General features: G+C 34.6%; 2 protein-coding genes across 3 annotated transcripts in view; one reads left to right on the forward strand and one right to left on the reverse strand.

Moving 5' to 3' along the window:
• Positions 1–10,633, forward strand: LOC129805469 (differentially expressed in FDCP 6 homolog). 2 transcript variants are annotated; one of them, XM_055853393.1, is made up of 7 exons: positions 1–656; positions 779–973; positions 1,064–1,323; positions 7,538–7,750; positions 7,857–8,070; positions 8,154–8,240; positions 10,104–10,633. In XM_055853393.1, exons 1-7 carry the CDS (start codon positions 528–530, stop codon positions 10,575–10,577), a joined length of 1,572 nt encoding a protein of 523 aa, XP_055709368.1. In that variant the 5' UTR covers positions 1–527; the 3' UTR covers positions 10,578–10,633. The 2 variants fall into 2 exon arrangements, with proteins under 2 accessions (XP_055709368.1, XP_055709369.1); XM_055853394.1 differs by having other exon boundaries at positions 45–656; positions 7,860–8,070.
• Positions 10,525–20,480, reverse strand: part of LOC129805468 (probable ATP-dependent DNA helicase HFM1) — a 28,404-nt gene continuing 18,448 nt past the window's right edge. The window contains exons 4-10 of the mRNA XM_055853392.1: positions 18,163–18,311; positions 17,883–18,106; positions 17,499–17,817; positions 11,429–11,640; positions 11,265–11,353; positions 10,942–11,188; positions 10,525–10,883 (exon numbers count right to left, since the gene is read on the reverse strand). Of these exons, the coding sequence (XP_055709367.1) occupies positions 10,628–10,883; positions 10,942–11,188; positions 11,265–11,353; positions 11,429–11,640; positions 17,499–17,817; positions 17,883–18,106; positions 18,163–18,311 (1,496 nt within the window). The 3' untranslated portion in view covers positions 10,525–10,627. The remainder of the gene's footprint in view (positions 10,884–10,941; positions 11,189–11,264; positions 11,354–11,428; positions 11,641–17,498; positions 17,818–17,882; positions 18,107–18,162; positions 18,312–20,480) is intronic.

A 20,480-nucleotide genomic window follows, 5' to 3' on the forward strand; every position in this document is an offset into this window, starting at 1 on the left:
GTGCCCAACAGACCGCAATTCCCCACCTTGTGTTGTATCTCTGACTGTACAGAGGAGTACATTGTATGACTGTTTGTGTTTAATTCATTTTAGTGTAAATTTTCTGTCCATTGTGCTCGGGAAAATGTGTGTAAAAAGGTGTCTCAAAGTGGGAGACGCAATTAGAGACTCTAGTGTTATTCTGGATTTTGACAAAGTTAAACATCTATACCTTTTCCCTCAACAAGTTACCAATTCCTCTAGGTAGAATTCTAGTGCGGAAGTGTGAGAAATAATCTAAATTTTAGATGATAAGAGTGGTGATAAGATGTGCAATAATGGATAAAAGTGATAAGAGTAGTAAAATCTTGAAGATTGTGGTGATTTTTTGGCGGGAAAACCTTTTTCAATGAATGAGGAAGGATTTTTGAGAGGAAAAATTGGGTTTGAAAAGAGATTTTCTGTTGCAATATATTACCTAGTTTCTTGTTTTTTTGGGTGAAATAAATATTTTGCAAGATAGAGAGTGAAAGTTACCCAAAAAAAAGATGCATAAATTCATGGTGGTGAAGAAGTCATCGCGTGAATTGGAGCAGGACGCTTCGTCATCCCAAAAAAGTTCATCTGAAGAAATGCCTGTGATTAAAATGTGTGGATACCTGAAGAAGAAGAGAAATGTTAGTATTTTTCAAGGTTCACATTGCAAAAGAATCCCACAGAAATCCTCCTACATCCCAGAGTTCTTTTATTAAAAGCAAAAAAAAAAAACCTTTAACTCTTTATATTTTTTCTATCTTAGCGCGTTGGTGGTTGGCAAAAATTGTGGTTTATTCTACAAAATCAACTTCTACTCTCCTACAAATCCCGAGAAGACTATGAGAAGAAATTGGCTCCATTTAGAGATGTTCTGAATCTCGTTCCGGGCACTGTCATTCGTCCCTCTTCGAGGATTCGTTTCACAATTGAATCAACCTCAAACATCATCTACACATTTGTACGGAAAAAAGACACATTATTTAAATTTCTATGACTCTAGAAAGTAGATCAAATTGATTAATTAAATTCTTTCTGGACAATTTGGCAGCGCTGCAACGACACCAAAGAATGCTCTCAGTGGATCAGTTCAATTGTCGATAGTCTCAATCAGCAGCACAGCACAAATGCAAGAGGAAGCTTAGCACTATTTTCCACATCAATGGAAAAATGCTCAAGACTCCCAAAGTTGCCAATAATTAAAAATACAGCACGTATTCTCAAATATCGTGATTTCGACGATGAGACCTATTCTGACGATGAGGAAAATGAAGAAACTGAAATTACAGAATACGTGAATGCCGTTATTCAGTGAGTTTCTTAACCTTCTCCTTTTTAACTTAAAAAAAAACACCATTCTTGAAGCACATTAACTCATCTTGATAAATTCTTTTCCCCCGCTCAATTGCGACATTAAATGCTCTCACTCTCTGCCTCTTTTATTCCTCACGTAAAATGTGTTGTATATTTTTAAAAATAAAACTTCTTCTAAAATTAGACTAAGGAAAAGCGGATCGTTTCGTGTTCAAATGCTGGAAATGCCACAAAATCTGTGACTCTCTTTCCCAATAGGGGAAGGCTAGACCCCTAGACAAAAAAAATATTCCGTAGAATTGTTCGTAAAAGTTTGTGAATTCCCACAGGGGACTTAGGGAGAAGTAGGGCTACTTTCAGCTGTGGGGCTACATTGTTATCCGATTTTTTCGCATATTTCTAATGGAAACTGGGTTTAAACTTGATCTAATTTGTATAGACAAAACAATTGTAAATCTAAATAAAATATTTGAAAAGACCAGCTTCATTTAGAAATATGCGGAAAAGTCGTATAACAATCTAGCCCCACAGCTCAAAGTAACCCCACCTCCCCCTACAAAATTCTCGTAAATCGTATAACCCACAAAAAAGTTCGTAAAAGTTAAAACTTTTTCACAAAAAATGATCGTAACATTTTCAAAAAAGACAATAGAAAATGTTCGTAAAATTTTGTAATTGGTTCGTAAATGTTTTGCCAGATAAGAAGAAAAAATACTCGAAAAAAGTTGCGAACGTTTGTGAAAAAGTACAAACTTTTACGAACTTTTTAGGGTATATGCGATTTACGAGCATTTCGTAAGTCCCCAATAGAACTGTAAAACAAAAAGTTTTACAGAATATTTTTTCAGTAATTATTCCTTCTCTGAAAAAAATGTTTTGTCAAATTAACAAGACAAGTTTGTAAAAAGGATGTTCTTCCATACAGAATATGGAAAAGTTTTGTCAAATCGGCGGCCAACTGGATCTTGTTAAAAGTTTGTGAAAAGGGTGTTTTTCCATATAAAATACAAGAAAAAGTTTTGTCAAATTGGTAAATAACATCCTTTTGACAAAATTTCAACAAAATCCATTTGTTCGTTTAACAAAACATTTTTTTTTTCAGAGTTTAATAAATCTGATATAATGGCAGTAGGGGCTACCGGGGCAGAATTAGAAAACAAATGAAATTTTTCTTTGCTTATAACTTATGGAAAACATATTTGAAGTCGACTAATAAAATATCTCAATGAATAGGAAGGTAGTTAATTATTCTGAATATAGTAAGGTGGTGTAACTGGATCGTTTTCCGAAGAGTGCTACTTAAACGCTTGTTTTTGGACTGATGAAATTCTTTTTTACTTCTTCTAAATCCATAGAATTATTCACTCTTTCATTCAGAACATAATATAAAAAAAAATTATCAAACATATTAAAGAACATTTATAAAATAATGATATTACTGAAATAAGTCAGCATGCACTAACTGGGTCGCTTTTTCGCTAATTCACTTTTAATTAAATCTTTGGATTTAAAATACTTTTTTCACAAGGAAAAATACAAAAGCGGCTGTCATTAGCGAAAATATCACAGCTAGAAAATTTTTAGTGATGAACCCAGCTGGCACAAGATTGAAATGAGTCGATTACACTCATTTATTTAGTGGAAAAAATATTATTTTTGCTTATTCTCAAACTTGAATAGTTATATTATGTTACTGTAGTGACTATATTACGGAAATAAAAATAAAAATATTATTTTAAGTGGATTAGTCATAAACGATCCAGATAGCGAAGCGCCCAGATTAGCACACTTGCGTGTAATTGGTAATTAGCTCAATATTCTTTCTAAAGAAAACCACAATACCTAACTGTCTAATACTATCAGTGGATAATTCTGTCCCAGTGTCCTCTATATTTCAATAGCGAGTCAGATTAAGTAAGATTCATTAAAGGAATATGGGAAAAATATCAAATGTTCGAAGCGAGAGTATTGCGAAGGCTGAAGATCTTCTCCTATCCAAGATAACCGAAAAATCTATTGATTTACTCAAAAAAAAACCCCAATAGTCATTCAAAAACCCACAATAATTACCCAAAAAACAACTTTTTCCATCATTAATAAACAACAAGGGGTAAAAAACAATAAACTTTTGAAGAATAAATAAATATTTTGATGAATGTATATGTTATAGTTTTATGTGATTATTCTACTCAAACTCTATTTCCAAAAGACCGTGAAATATCGGCTGGTTGATTTTTACAAAAAAAAAATAATAATAATAATCTTCTGGAGATCATGCAAGATTTTTTATTAGTTTTTCAATTTCTTGCGGTGCAAACACCCACGATTTATGTTAATAAGGAAGCCTAATTGCAGAAGTAAAACTTATCACGAATTTTATTATCTTTTTTCTTGTTCAAATTATCCATCCAGATCACTTTAAACTCATCAAAAGAAACTGTTCTCTTAATATTATGCACGATAATTAAAAAAAAATGTTCTAGAACTATTAGAAGTGTAATGAGAACATTAATGTTTTGATAATCACATTGAAATGCAATCCCCATAGCCTTTACCAATTAGGAAACTTATTGTGGACTCTGAATTTTCGTCAAAGCGAATGTTTTCGTAATTTAAAATTGTGTTCGCTCTATATAACAAACTTTAAACCACTATTATTCATTGTTTTTGATTAATTATTATTATGTTGGAATTTTAGCTAATATATCTCCTTTAATTTTGTGTCCTTCCATTCGGCACATTATGTTTTTTTTGTAATCAGAACAAAAATCTCAAATTTAAATTAAGTTTAGTAAACAAAAAAGGAAGAATAAAGATTTTTTAGAACCTACCAACTTGTTGGCCAAGTAAAAATAGGAGTACTAAATAATGTTCAGTGAATTAATTGTGGAATCGATTTAACTACTGACCAATTTTGGCTTATTCGCTGGACAAAAGGCTATTTTGCTAAGTGAATTGGCCGTAATAAAAAAAAAACAAAAACAAATAAAAGAGAACAATTTGAAATTCAACATTTTATTATTTGTTAAATTGCAAAATGTGTGAAATTTGACATTAATATAAATATTTGCAATAAAGTAATTTAAAGTCGTTGAAAATACATTTAATGGTATTTTTTGCCGCTTGGCCTGAATTATCACTATTACAATTTGATTATAAATTATAATTTTAACACCCTACTATGTATAAAGTGAAACTTTGTGTACTTCAACCAAAGTTGTTGAATTTTTAAATGAAATTTAGTGAATATTTAGCAAAAGTTGTGTGAAATGTGAAATTTCCATTTGATACGTAAACTTCAGTCGAGATGCTTTTTATTTGACAAAAATTCAAATGAGTTTTTTTGGGAAGGCGCAAACAGCACATGAGAGGATCTTACATCAGGGGAGTTTCCAAGTTTCAGGAAAATAATCTTTAAAAAAAAAAGATGGCAAAGTATTTCAGCATTGCGGAGTGATCGAACTCACGCTTTCCGCGCTTATGGTGTTTGTGGTTATGAGAAGTTATGGAAGTAGGTTTAAATAAAATAGCCATACAGCTAATTAGATTAACTTGACAATCTTGCTCTCTCGTTTTGACTGGCCTAGCCCCAATGAAATATAAAACACACTGTAAAACCGAGATATAAAACCAAAGAAAGTATATTTCCAAAGACCATTTGGTCCTGAAAGTCAGAATCAACGCTGAGACGGTGGTGGACACATGGGACAGGTGTTAAAGATCAATAATGATATGAAATAAATTCAATTCAATTCATCTTAAGTCCGCAATATAGGTAAAAAATTTACTCTGGATTTGAAACGCTTCATAAATGATCAGAAGACAATCCCAGAATTTGCAATTAGTGGAAATTCGATTTTTTGAATGATTTGACTTTCATGATTGTAGTCACCTCAATCCATTGAAATGAGGTCAAACATTCAAAGTGGAGAATTTTCCGTTGATAAGTCACCTGGGGGAAAATTCTCTAACTTTGTGAAAACGTGAAAAGTGCTAAAAATGAGAAAATACCGAAACTTGTCACTAAGTGCACTGAGAAAAAAGAGGCGACGATTAACTTTTTTTCGTCATAACTTTAACACTTTTCCGGTGTAAAAATATATCAACATTTTTTAATGTTAATTTTACACCTTTTGAGGGTAAAATCAACATGAAAGAGAGTAACTTTAGCAAATAATACACCTAAAAAGGGTAATATTTACACCGATTTCGGATCATTACTGCAGGGTAAAATTAACATTTCCGGAATGTTATTTTGACTTTTACGGATTTCTCTCAGTGTGTGATTCTTTATGCCCATTTTTTTTACATTTCTCACGATAATGGTCCATTGACTTAAAAATAATTTGATGAACAAAGTGGTCGATTTTTTTCGTGAGTAGTCATTGGTTGACAAACTCACGAAAATTAGAGAATTTACCCCTTGGGCTACCTTCAAAACATATCCAAAAATGAAATAAGTCATTGGAGATTCAAGTCGTTTTTGAGAAAATCTAATATCACTTGGTTTATAAGCATTGGAGGAGTGTGGGAGAAGGAGAACAAACTCTCATTGACAATCTAGACTAGACTTATAAGAGAAAGGGAACCGAAGTTTGTAAGTTGATATGTCTTACCGTTTCTGGATCGAAAAAATATAGGGCAAACTGGGGCACAACTAAACACGGGGTAGTACCAAACACTGCGATTTTTTAATCAGATATTCGACTTCAGAGGACAAGACTTATAGAAATTTATAGGCACTATAGGTATCTTCAGTGTCAATCCCTTCAGCGTTTTCCTTATGTCGATCGCTCAGAATAAGAAACGAATAACTCGCAGTTAGGCAAATTTTACAGGAGATGGATTTGAAACTGAGTTTTTACATGCAGTGCAGAGTATAGGATTTTTGAGATATAAAATATCTATAACTTCAAAAATAATTATCTTTCAAGTATAATATTCTCGGGGAACGTAGAGGGTATAACGGAGTACCCAAAAAGCTAATAAAACGATTTTTGTAAAAAATCGAGTTGTTCGACTTAAGATTCTGAGTCGTCGCTATGGGAAATCTTTAAATTAGGGGAACTGTGTAAAATTTCGGACAGCTTGCAATATCAAACACTTTATGTTTCTCAAAATGCAATTAATTTTTATTTCTTGTTTCATTTTTTAGAGGCTGAACAACGCCAAATAAACAAAAAAGCGTAAAGTCTTCACATAGAAAAATAGTTCGTAAAATGTTTAGTAAATGTTTGTGAATTCCTACTGGGGACTTACTAAATGCTCGTAAATCGTATAACCCACAAAAAAGTTTGTAAAAGTTTGTGCTTTATTCACAAACATTGTTCGTAACATGATCACATGACAAGCATTTTTTGTCTTTTTCAAACATTTGTTCATAAATGTTTGTAAACATGCAGAAAAAATGTTCGTAACATTTACGAACATGTACGAACAAATGTTTGTAAGAGAACAAGAAATGCTCGTTAAATGAACATATTTTGAACAATATTTGTAAAAAGTACAGATTTTTAGTGAACTTTTTGTGAGTTACAGTAGACTCTCACTCAATCGGATCTTTTTCAATCGGGCGACAAATTTTGTTGACAATTTTCACGTTTAATTATGAAGATAATTTGCTCAAATTCGCTGTAGTTCTTCAAATTTTATCGTGATTCTTTAGAATTGAGCGCTTTTTGTGGAATTTACAAAGGCTTTGACGCCCAAATCTATCGCTAAACCAGATGACATTTTGCCCCATATTCCCGATTGAGAGAGAGTCTACTGTATAGAATTAATTAGCATTTCGTAAGACCCCATTGGGAATTCACAAATTTACGAACTATTTTGCTATATATCTTTTATTCTGTGTAGGAAAAGATATTATGTAAATAATTTGTTTATGTTTTGACGTATTTTTCAATCTATATTTTTTTTAATGCAAAATGAGATTCAAAAACCTAAGGTTCAGCTCTCCTATAAATATTGAGTATTGATTATAGATTATAATATTTAAAAGAAGCCGACAAATAATTAGAAAATATAAGAAATTAAAAAAATAAATGTAGTGAAAATTTAAAAAAAAAAAAGCATTTCCTTCCGTGTTTCTTGCATGGAATGTTCATGATGAATGCAATAAAAGAAAATTGTGATAGACTTTTCTCACCGATATTTTGTTGTTTTTCTTTCACCACTGCGTATGCTCTGGAACCAAAATCTCACATTGTAGGGATTCTGGATTGTGCGAGGGAAGGCACCCAGAAAGGGGAAATTCAGTGAATCAGTATCTCGAATACCATCGTAGTGGCAAGATGTTTTCATGCACCATGAGTGCATCGGCTTGTGGTGTATCCCTCCTTCGGAACTATCATCATACCGAGGAAAAAATTGACGAAGATATTCTCGAGGAGGGCGATGAAGCTGAAAATAAACAAGAAGATTAGTGAGTTCTCCCAAACATTAGCACAAACATTTTGAGCATTTTAAATATTAAAACTTTCTTTTAATTACCCATGGTTATTTTATTACATAAAAAAACAATTTCTCAGCAGTGACACTGAAGAACAAACATTATGTATTTCACTGGACGATAAAATTTCCCTGGCGTGTGACGATGAAAGTGAGATTTTTCATGAAGAAAAACCATTAAAAATTGACGAGCCAATTTATGCTGCTGTCGACCTCAAAGACAAGTATGCAAGGAGGGCTAAACTGAAAGAGGAACAGGAAAGGGGCAAGAGTATTTCCAGTGATTATGAAGAGGTATCAAGTTCAACGGTCTCAATCCATTATTAATATTTAACTAAGTTTTTTTTGTCTCTTCTTTCATATCGCACTTCTTGCAGATTGTTAACTTGCCCACATTGCCGGAAAATCGCGATAAAATACAGAAAATCTCAGAATCAGACGAAGAGGACAACATTTACGAGCCTGTAAGGGAAATAAGAGTGAAACTTTTTAACTATAAAAAATAGGAAATATTTATCAGAGACACATACCAAATTGCTGCAAAAATAATCAGAAAAAAGCATAGCTATAATTGTAGATTATCTAGTCTTACTCCAGTATCAGAATGTTTTTCTAATCACTTTTGCACTTTTTCTCACTGGAAAACTTGTAGATTCGAGTTGTAAATAAAATATTTCTTGGAAACGCGAAAGACTAACTTTTATGGTATGTGTCTAGGCTTACTGTGAAAATTTTAGCATGATATTTTCTTCCTCAGTTCTTAAAATTCTCTGATTTCTGGTGCAAAAGATTTTGAATGTGTTGATAATGATCTAACTGTGAGTGTTTGAGCCCTTTAAATTACATTCCGATCACTCACTGCTGGATTTTTTCCACTGTTCGAATTTAGAAGTGTCTCGGATATCAATATGTATCTGTTATCTTCACTTTTTTTATGGGGAAAATCAAATGTTCTATTGTTAAATCGATTAAATCCATTCGCAATCACTAAGTAATGGAGTTATTCCAATAAAAATGAAAATGGGAAATCCTTCTCTTGAATATTTTTTTAATACATGGCTCAACCGCTTTTACATTACCGACCTTTTTGTGTTGATTCCTGTCACGACTAATTGGGTGGTTTTTGTACACGACGAGGATTGAGAAACAGTCGTGACAGAAACCAACACAAAGAAAAGTTGATAACGCAGCACATGAGAACAACCATGTACTAAAAATAATGCTCAGTAGAAACATTTTCTTTTTCTACTTAGGGTAAATTAAGCTAATTCAAAACCTGCTCCAAATGGAAATTTTTTGCTACTCCAAATGGAAACGTCACTGTTTTCATGATAAATACAGTACTAAATTATTATATTTATATATTTTCTATACCACAGTTTCATTATTTAGTTAATTTTGCTCCAAATAAAGCGAAAATCCATTCATATTCACAAATTTTAATTTGTTAATTTCTTAGAAAATTTAAAAGTGTACGCTTTTTCACCATCGAATTTTTCATCGATTGACCATGTTTTCCAATGAAAATCACAATGAGGTGATTATTGTTTATTCGTTTTGTTTAACATTTATGTCATATTTCTGGCTAATTTTAGTTAAATTAAGCGCTAATCGTTATTGTTAATGGTATACGTGAAGTTTTCAAATGAAATAATTACCTATTTCGTGAACAAAAAGGGTTCGTCTGAAATGTCTGCAAATGCTTCAATAGGAAACCCCGGAAATATGATTTTTTTTGAGAGATTTTCCTATTGTTTTAGATGGAAAAGGAGAAAATACCAGGAATAAGAACAAATCCTGCACTCAAGAGCAACTCAACAAGGTTTTGGAAGCCTTTCGTCGCGGTTCCACTTACACTGTTTGTCTCCAATTAGAAACTTTCAAACTACAGAAGTTTCAGAATCAAACTACAGCTTTAATTGAGATCACTATGAGCATACCAATTTAAAAACGTATAAAAACTAGGAAACGTTGAGTAAGAAAATATTGTTGTAATTTTCACGGAAACCCAAGACATGAACCAAAAAACGAGTCGTCTGGCCTAAGAGAATAATATCGTTTTGTCACTACAAGCACAAATTTTTCCACGATGCTGGATAATTGCGGAAAAAATTTAATGAAGAACCATTTTTTATACTTAAAGTAGTAGAAAACAGAATTACAGTACGATGATTAACTTATATTTATGAAATTTAAAAGCCTAGGGTATGTGTCTCGGCTCAAAGTTTTTACCTTTTACAGTCAATATGTTTCAGCCTTAGATTGAAAAAAAAACAGCGATAAACAGTTTGTTTTGAAGAGATAAAGACATTTTGTTTTGTTTATAGATTGAAATTGCCAGCGACATGTCCTACGACAGCAGAGAAGGACGCAATGGGATGTGGAAATACTTCTCTAGTCGCATCAACATGGACAACTTCACAGACTTCACTCGAAGACATCGAAGAAGGGAAGACAGTGCTCCCGAGCCAGCGACACCCTTTGTATCATCCCTGGCGGAGATCCGGAAGAAATGGGGCTCACATCGGAGTTCCATAAAGAATCGCATGAAACGCATCTACAGCCGAAGAATGACAAAATCCATGCCAGAAGTTGGTGGGAAATCGCAGAATGAGGAAAGAAAATTATTCAGAAGCCTATCGAGATTCAAATTCCCACGGGCATCATCCCTACTGGATGACTTGGCGTCCAGGAGACGCCTGGTTGAGGAACCTTCAGCCGTAGGAGCAAAAGAAGAAACTGGTCAAGTGGATAAATTTCCCAATGGGAAAGTCGTATGCCATAGCACATTTTATTACTAAAGACATCATTAATTCATTTTAAAGGGAAATTAATACAATTTTTCATTGAATCAGAATTTTGTATCATTTTCTGTTAGTATATCCTCAATTCCCCTGCGAAAATCACTCTGTAGATTCCGAGAATTCATATGATATTGCTTTTTAAGTATCCGTGTCATTTCCTGCTCGAAGACTATTTTGCAATCTTTACTGACTTTACCCTTTATCATTGGTGCAGAATCCGCAGAACTTGCAAAAAAATCTGTATTCCTATTTACTGCCTTTTGCATCGTATTGGACTCCAATTGTCTGAAGAAATAATCAATGCTAGAATTTGAAAAGGATCATTAGAAACTTATTCTGAAATTAATTTTCGAAACAATACCCCAGATCAAAAGGCTCCCCTGTATTCTCAATTTCTTCCCTCTTCAGGGACTTTTCGTACAATTCCATCACTTGAACCTCGTTCTTCCAATCACTATCTAATCTTGGCTTCTTCGAACACGTAGGTTCAAGGTCAATCTCCTGAACTTCTGCAGGAATTGCGAGAAGCGCGGTCATATTCTGCATCTTGGCATTATTCATTGTATACCTTTCTCTTTGATCCAAAACCAAATGTACATCAACGCCAACTTATTACCAAAATGCCTCAATTAATAAATTTCCAATAAGATTTCAATTGATTTTCCAAAGAATAGGAAAACTCACCAAGTGAGAGATGAATCAAATGGATATGAATGCTGCTGAATTGGATATCGATATCAACAGTAACCTCGATGTTATTTCCGTTTTCGAATCTGCAAATAGAGCACGTTTTTTTTATAATACATCTCTATTCAATCACCCCCACATTCTATATCATATCATTTTACACATTCTCACTGAAGAATAACAAAGAATTGCTTTTTGTATCACCAACAACCAATGCAGCTGCTATTGCCTCATTCTCGCAATATTCATTGTTTTGGCAAACTTTCACGGAAAGTGTTCTGCTATTGATCCAGCAGAATTTCAATGAGTATTGAGGAATTTTAGAAACATTCTCCATGATTTTTCTAGCTATATCTGGACATCCAGGAAGGATCTGTAAAATGTACAATGATTATATTGAATAATCAAAAAGATTTAACTATAAAAAAAACTTCTAATCAATTATTGATGAGAGAGAGATGAATCGTGCCAAAAAGTTATAATTTATTCAATGTTCTTCTTGGATAAAGCGATAAAATATAATTGAATTCGTAAGAATTAATCAAGAATCATACAGCGGCGAATTCAATGTCGTTTTGAGGATTTTCCGAATAGAATTTTATGCACTTTTCGAACTTGGTTGCACCTAAAGAAGTTTGTTCTGCAGATTTTCTACAATTCTAGATGTTTTCAAATCTTTGTTATTTTTATAAAAGTAATAAGTGATGTTTGTAAGATTTTCCTAAAAATATTAGTAAAATATAAAATTGAAGAATTCAAAAGAATGATAATTTTTAGAATAAGAACGAAACATTGCGCTTAGAAAACATTTCAAAAATATTTGCAGGAAAACTGGAAAATATTTCATATCATTACTTCGTATAAGATTACAATGAATATCTTGAATCACAGTTTTTAAAATTTCCTTAAAGCTTTATTTTTACTTTACATAAAAATTAAGCAAAAAGATGGTTACATTTCCTAAGATCTCTGAAAGATTTTTATTAGAAATAATATTCTAAATGTTCTAAATGTAGAAAATTTGGGGCTAAAATTACCCCTTTATAGCAAAGTTATCTATTTTTTATTATCTTTTATAAGAAAATTCAATGACAGAAATATTTTTATATAAAAGCATTTTCTTTGCTTTGACAAATTTTTGATGCAAATTTACAAATGGGTGACAAAGCGTGCTAGACTCTACGAAGTGCTTGAACTAGTCACTTGAATGCTATACATTAAAAGTACTTTTACATCATTTATCATTTACCAGTTCATAACCTATTGAACAGATTGAATCACTCAAAAGATTGCCCAAAATAGCTTAGAAGCCTTAGAAGTAATACAATTGATATTCCTTAGGAGTAATATTATTGAACTTCGGATAAAAATTAGTTATAAAAATTATAGTTAGCTTAAAAATTAGTATCGGTTCATTACCGGTTCATAACCGATTGGACTCGGTTCAGATCTCTCAGGGATTCCAAAACCGTTCCAACGAACCCAAACATGACACCATTCGGATAATAAACACGGTCTCTAGAGCCTTTTTTAACCTTTAACCTTGAAAAACTGTTACTAGGAATTATTCAATGGAATTTTCGTACATGGACGAATATTGGCGAATGTCCGAATGTCCAAGCAAGCCCAGAAAAACAAGGTTTTGGAGAGAAAGGGGAAGATAGAGGGGGGAATAAGGGGCATGTTAATGGTTTCAGGGTCGACTTATAGGAGGGGGAGGGTGTACACCGAAAATCCCAAGTTACTATCTCCAACTGTTTAGCGTGGCACGGCTGGACGGACAAAAGAACAATCAGCATAACATTATTTCGCAGAAATCGACTAAAACGAAGATAATGGCTCCCTTCAGTAATAACCTTTCGAAGAGACAAAGCCACTCCAAAGTAAAGCCAAACCTATTCGAAAATCTACCGAAAGCCTAAAGTGAAAGTTCACGTACTCGCCGCTTATTTAGAGCTGTGCTATTTCGAATTTATTGAAGATTGAAGTAAACTCATCAAGAAAACAGAAATGCGAAATGGCAGAACAAGCAGCTCTAAAGCGGCGAGACGTGAACTTGCACTTTAGACTCCCGATAGATTTTCGAATAGGTTTGGCTTGGCTTTGGAGTGGCTTTGTCTCTTCGATAGCTTATTACTGAACGGAGCCAATATTATTCTAATTTTCCAATTACTGAACCAACTTATATAAATTTTACAATTTTTGTAACTATTTTATAGACATTTTAACCCATTAAGGATGATTGAAACACCGGTGTCTAATAAAGAAAATAATTTTTCCTGACTACCTAAAGTTATTTTTTTCTTATGTCTGTACATAATTGTAAAGTAAAAGGTTGAAGGAATTTAGGATATTTTTTGCAAGTCTCTAGCTATTTGCTATGTAGTAAATATTTAAGCTCAAAAATGGCGAATTTTTAAATTCTCAAATTCATATAATTGATTTTATTTATTTTTTATTCTTCCAATTTTTTTAAGCAAAACCCTTTTGGCATTAAAAACTACAATACTCATACGTAATATTGGTATTGTCAGAAAAATTACTAAAAATTTGGGCTATTTTTGTCCCTATCGTTTATAGTAGCACAAAATACACCGAATCAGATTCTGTTGGACTTTCCAAAGTAGATGTAAGACTTATCATTGATTATGTTTCCTAGTTTAATTTTTATTGTAGATTTTCAGTCCGTAAAAAGTGTCTCGTCGTTAAATGGTTAAGAAAGACTAGATAAGCTTATGTTAGCTGAGATTCTCTACAGGTAATCTCGAAATGCGTGTAACTCAAGGTATTTGTAACACGAAATACTCGAAAATTCGATTGTCAATTGAATTTTGGGGAAAAAGAATCGCATCGAGCAAAGTGTTCTGGGGGGAGAAACAAATATCATTGGCTCGATACGATTCTTTAACTCCCAAAATTCAATTCAAGATAGATAGATAGATAATTTATTTGTAAATTCCCAATCAATTTTAATTTTGAGTTGCGAGGTGCAACCACCCCGAGTTACACGCATTTCGAGGTCACCTGTAGAGAACTAGACCTTGTTATGATATTATTGGCGTCAAGAAAAAGAGAGTCAGTAGCCAAAGAAAGAACTTTAACTCTTTCGTCTCTTTTGGGACTCTCGTACCCAAAGCAGCATATGAATGTTCTGTGAAAAACAATGTTTTTTAATTATTTAGAACTGATAAAAATCCTATTCTTGTGGATGATTACAAACTATAAGGATGTCCAAATGTAAGATATTTTTTGTAGGACCTCAATTATTTCCTGAGCTTAGATATTTTTGATTAAAAATTGTGAAATTGGCTTGCAGCATATGCTGCGGTCCGGAAAGAGTTAATTAACTTGTATAGTAAATTTATTGTAAAAAGTAGAATATCGCTGTAGAATTGTTCGTGAAGTGTTGTGATTTCGAATCCATGTACCCAATGAAGACATCTCCCTGGCCCCCAAGAAAGACAAAGCCCCAGAAACCTGACATTTTCGACCACTGAAGAAGGTGCGTAGGGCACCGAAAGGACCGAAAGCTTTGGGAATAAGAGTTTTTTATTCTGGGCTGAAATTTCCCATCCGACGATCACCGGATTATTGTCAAATAACTTAGGAATGGATGTCAAGGGCAAATGAACCCTAATGCCCGAGACCCTAGACACACTTACGACTTAATCCGAAAGATAGCTTAACGTAATTATAATCAAAATAATGATTTGACTAAATTATTTGACCATTATTTTGATTATAATTAAGTTAAGCCGGCTCTTGGCTTAAGTCGTAAGTGTGTCTAGGGCATAAGACTCTGAAAAATTTATAAAAGTGATTTCTATTTTAAGATTTTAGATTACATTTGGGAACTGGGCTAAACCTTTATCTAGTCTGAATACCGCTTAAGTTATGTACTGGACACACCTATGCCTTAAGCCGAGAGACGACTTAATGCAATTACAATCAAAATATAGACTACACTCCCAACAGTTTTCCACTAAGCCGTAGGTCTGCCTAGATTAGATTAGATTAGAATTCGGGGGCAGCGAACAGCTCCATCCATGCGCCATCCAGCTCCACTCAGCTCCAGCCGCCATTCCAGCCTCAGCCACACCATCAACCACCATCCTCATGTCCTCGCTAGTTCGCCGTCTGCACCCAGGCCTCAGTGTGGGCCCATTATGCATCCCCGTCCATTGTAACTCCTCGTTTTAAGGGTCGTGTGTACTGAGCCAGCCAGTCTTCCTGATGAATTCCATTATACAGGCCGGCTTCAGTTGTGGTAGTTCGTCGCAAGAGAGCACCGCTTTACCCAGCAGTACTCGTCTTGTGTTGTAGAGACTGGGACAGTCACATAAGTAATGTAGGACCGTTTCCTCAGTATCGTTACAGCCCCTGCAGATCGGGTTACATTGTATACCCAATCTAAAAAGGTGTTTGTTTAGACAGTGTCCGGTGAGAAGGTTAGCAAACTGCCTCGCTTTGCAGCGCTTGCTGCCCACCAGGTACTCTGTCCTTTTACTGTTCACTTGTGGCATAAACAGTCTGGACACACGGCAATTTCTAGTAGCAGACCAGGCCGTTTGGTGTTGTGTGAGTAAATCCATCTTGATGATGGTTTTTTTTTGTTTGAGGGGATACTCCAACAGCGGGTTCCGGACCGATAAATTCGGTCTTCGCTCCTACCACTGCGAGGCGGTCCGCCTCCTCATTACCCTCTATTCCGCAGTGCCCAGGCACCCAATGGAGAGTGATCTCGCAATTAAGCGAGGCCATTTCTATCATTTTCCGGCACTCAAGCACTAACGAAGAGCGGGAGTTATATCCTGAAATGGATAGTAAAGCAGCTTTGCTGTCAGAAAATATGTTTATTCGCCGGTCAGAGATACCAGCCTCAATCAGACTCCGTACTCCAACCAGGATTGCCGTGACCTCGGCCTGAAATACCGTGGTATTTCGGCCAAGAGGCACCGACCCACCAAGTCCAAGTTCTGGACAGTGGTACCCGGCACCTGAGGACTCTTCTACACGTGAGCCGTCAGTGAAGAGTGCAACTGTACCGGGCTCAATAATCTCACCCGCGTGCTCTCTCCATTCAGCCCTTGTGTGAAGTATAGGTTTAAAGTTCTTTTGAGGCAATCTTTCCTCCAACTGGAAATCATCCCTCATTAGAAGGTCAGGATGCCTTCGAACAAGTGAGTCCATGATACGCACATGTCCCACTGGGTGGCAGCCAACCTTCCATGTACCTGCTGTGCGCAGTCTAAATGCTGCCATACCCGCCTCCGCTTTAATATAGAGCGGAAGTGGAGGCAAGCTTAGCATAACCTCCAGAGCAGCAGTGGGTGCTGTTCTAATGGCTCCTGTAATTGCAAGACAGGCTAATCTCTGAAGCCGCTGTAGTGCCCGAGCCGAATTATTATATTCAACTCTAGGCCACCATACCACAGCTCCGTATGAGATCAGAGGTCTAACTATGGCTTGATACATCCATAGTGTGATTTTCGGCGACAGACCCCATGATCTGCCAAATAGATATCGACATGAAAAGAAACATCTAGTGGCCGCGGTGATACGGTCCTCCAGATGTCTCTTCCATGTCAGTCTTTGATCAAGTAAAATACCGAGGTACTTTACTTCTTTCTGGAGGATAAGGTCTTTCCCAAAGAATTTGGGCGCCCTATACCCCTGCAGTTTGTACTTTCTTGTGAAAACGATGAGAGCGGTCTTGTCAGGGTTAACCCTAAGACCACTAGAACCACACCATTCTTCGACAAGTAGGTCTGCCTAGGTCATTACATTATGATAAGGCTAAGTCCTATTTGAAAATAGAATAAAAATCTCAATTTTAAAGATGTCCCAATTCAAAGCTACCCCACTAGTCCCTACGCTGCGCATGTCCGAATGAATTGTAGTATAATTCTGCAATAAATACCGTAGTGTAAAGTTCATTTTCGCACCTCGTCATTTAAATCAATTTTGTCCTAATAAAAAATTATCTATTTATAAATAATGTTAGCCTGAATTCGTCCTTTGGAACATTACATGGGTATAGCGAGTTTAATTAAATTTTCCATACTAATCTTTAGTGTTACAGTGAACAGTAAATACAGGAAAGAAATCAAAAGCGAAATTGTTGAATGAAACTGCCCCCTTATCCGCTTAATAGTCAATTTGAAGTATTGTTATCTTTCAATATCATTCAGTTGACTTAATATATTGTAGAATAGAATGGTTGGTACTTACTTGATCAATAGCTCCAAAATTTGTCTTATGTAGTGCCTCAAATGTGCAAAATCCATTATCTGCCAGCAATTGAGCTGTGTTTTCGTCAATATCTAACAATTGACGACAAATAAATGGGGAATCCTCCCACAATTCCGCTGTGAAGCATTTCAAGAGGATTAAAGTGTTCAGTACGGCTGAATACTTTTCCCCATGAAAGATTTTTAGAACTTCCAGTAAGCACTTTGTCAGATGACTGGCCAAACTAATCATCTTATCAGCTTCATCACGGAAATGAGTGTCACTCACATTTAAATTGCCCAGCATTGCCTGAAGGATACTGCAACAGAAAGGAAATTTAGATACAAGATTTCTTCTATATGTAATCGGCTAAGGATGAAATACCACGAGACTTTCGCTGGAATTGAATTAATTTTCCCTGAGATTGGAAAACGAAGTGTCAGTTTACTCTGTCCAGTGGGACATTCATCATCATCAGCGCTATCGTGAGATGTATTCCATTCATTTAAGATCTTCTTGTCACTAACACGTAGCGTAAACTGCTGAAATTCTGAGCATTTGCATACAATGTTGAAGAGTTGCATTAATTTTTCTCCGCCAGTTATCTCCTGAGAGGAAAATACAACTTGATTTTTTTCCCAGTGACAAGTTAATTGTAACGTACCTCCTGAAAACACTTCAGTGTGTCCAGATCCAGAAAATACCGAGCCACCAGAGAACCATAAATAGTGGAAGTGAAGGTGGTTTTATCCTGAATCTTTTCCTCAATGAGTCCCCGATTTTTGAGACTCTCAATTGTTCTCTTGCAGACATCTATGCCAGATATTAATCATACCGATAGATCACAGACCGTATAATTGAGATTGAGAATCATGTGATTTTTTTTCCTCTCAATTACTCATCCCAAAGGCATGGCAATAACATGTATTAGGGAATTATTTTTAATTGTACTCGATATTGTTTATGCACAATCATATTATAAGCAAATAGTATAAAAGGAGACATGGAAATCATGTATAAAAAGTCAGACTGAGAAATAAACAAATCAGTTAAATCCATCAATTATAGTAATTATTTCACTTTAAAAAATTTCACGTGAACGACTCTTTTAAATGACAGAACAATAATCAACCTGTCCATTTTCAGTGGTTTGAAGAATTTTCCACATCGCCTCATCGACACATTCCAATATTATTTGCTGAAAGAGAGGTGAATCTTTTTGCATCGCAAAAGTCATCACAAAACCAGAAAGGTGGAATATTTGCACATCTGGGTAAAGTACTTGAGCAAATAGCTAAATTATCCAATTCATTTTTCATCGTGCATCTTTTTTAAAGACCATTTCAGAAATTTAACGAACCAAAAGCTATTTGATTTTTTTATTAATCGGTATTTCGGGTATTTCATACTATTAGTAAAGTATTAGTTAATAAACGTTCTTAAGGACAATTCGAAATGATATTGTAAGATCGAAATGATATTTTACATATTTAAGTGAATGGTTTTATGGAGTAAATAGGATTTGATTAATTTTATGTTTTGATTCATTTTAAATTATTTATTTCAGAGATAATCCCAGATTAGCTATTTTTAGTGATTTGTATTTGTATTGTGTAAAACGTTGGATAGATAGTCACAAAAACAGTTTAATTAATTAATAAAGAATGATTAATATTGGTATAAAAAGGGGAGAGTACGGCAGTTTCCAAAATAAATAGTGAATTTGATTCCGATTATATTTTCTAAAAAAAATGACAAGCAGTATCAAAGTTTTAGCAAAAAGGTGGACCAATTAGTGGGGGAAGGGGTGATTTAGAAAGCCCAAAACCAGCTGCGATTCAAGCTCCCGCAAAGCCCCCCTCCCCCTTAAACTGAAACTTCCAAAGAGCATCTCGCATGCTTCCCAAAGGTGATATTACTGAATGCATGCGTGTCTTTTTACGACGTCGAAATCAAAACAGGTAGTTTTTAATCTTAACTTTGAACTGCAAAATGCCCCATATAAAGAAGTCTACCGAATTTGCAGCCGATGTGCGTGGAAATGTTACTTTTCTTGCTAATCATGCTTGATACGCGAATGATGTGACGATTTCGAGTCTTGTTGGAACGTCCACTCCCTTTCACGAAAATTTTTGCACGTTTATGCATAACTTTTATACCTTATACTTTTATACTTTAAGCTTCAAAGCTTTTTTTTTAAAGACGATTACTAACTTGGCGTTAGGTCAGGTAGAAACCAGCCATAAAACTTAAAGTCAAAAAGTTTTATCCTAGTACATTATGGAAAAAATTATGTACAAGGAGTGCCAACCGTACTTAGTGAGAAAATGGCAAAGCGTGTATGTGTGTTTAAAATTGGAGATCACCTAGGCTGACGGCGTTATCACACTTGCACATTAAAATTTTAATGTGACTCACATTAATTGTCGCTTGTGAGCGTCCAAATAAGTTATTTTTGCCTTTTAGTCACTCAATATTTGGGTTTTTCTATTTATTGATAAATAAATGGACTTGGCCTGCAAAAATAAGTTTAAATTTACCTAAAACATAAATATTTTTCGCATTAAAAAATTAAAGAGAAAATCACATTAATTTTTCGCATTAATGCTATAAATCAATTTATATCAAATTTTGCGGGCCAAGTCTACCTTTTTATCAACAAATAGATCAAATTTTGAATATAAAATGATTCAAACACACAAATTACACATTTGGACTCTCTCCAGTGACAATTAATGTGAATCATATTAAAATTTTAATGTGCAAGTGTGATAACACAGTGAGAATGCCCTTTGTATCCTCCGCGTGCCTTTCTTGCGTTGAAAAGCATTTGATTTCTTGCATAAACAAAAGCAATCTTCTAGGCAACGCTAAGATTGCCTACATCCTTGACAATTTTTCCAAGATTGCTCTCGATCAACATACAGTCTATCAGCTACCTCGTCCTTTAAAATTCTGCTTGAGATACCCAGGTTAGGCAAA

Source organism: Phlebotomus papatasi, chromosome 3 (assembly GCF_024763615.1).
Source record: "Phlebotomus papatasi isolate M1 chromosome 3, Ppap_2.1, whole genome shotgun sequence".
Classification (NCBI taxonomy): Eukaryota; Metazoa; Arthropoda; class Insecta; order Diptera; family Psychodidae; genus Phlebotomus; species Phlebotomus papatasi.

What these genes read in the sequence shown, in the direction of transcription:
- LOC129805469 (XM_055853393.1), top strand. Translation starts at nt 528, where the DNA reads ATGCATAAATTCATGGTGGTGAAGAAGTCATCGCGTGAATTGGAGCAG. An exon ending in ACCTGAAGAAGAAGAGAAAT is followed by an intron (nt 657 to 778) that starts GTTAGTATTTTT and finishes TTTCTATCTTAG; the next exon opens with CGCGTTGGTGGTTGGCAAAA. An exon ending in TTTCCAGTGATTATGAAGAG is followed by an intron (nt 8,071 to 8,153) that starts GTATCAAGTTCA and finishes CACTTCTTGCAG; the next exon opens with ATTGTTAACTTGCCCACATT.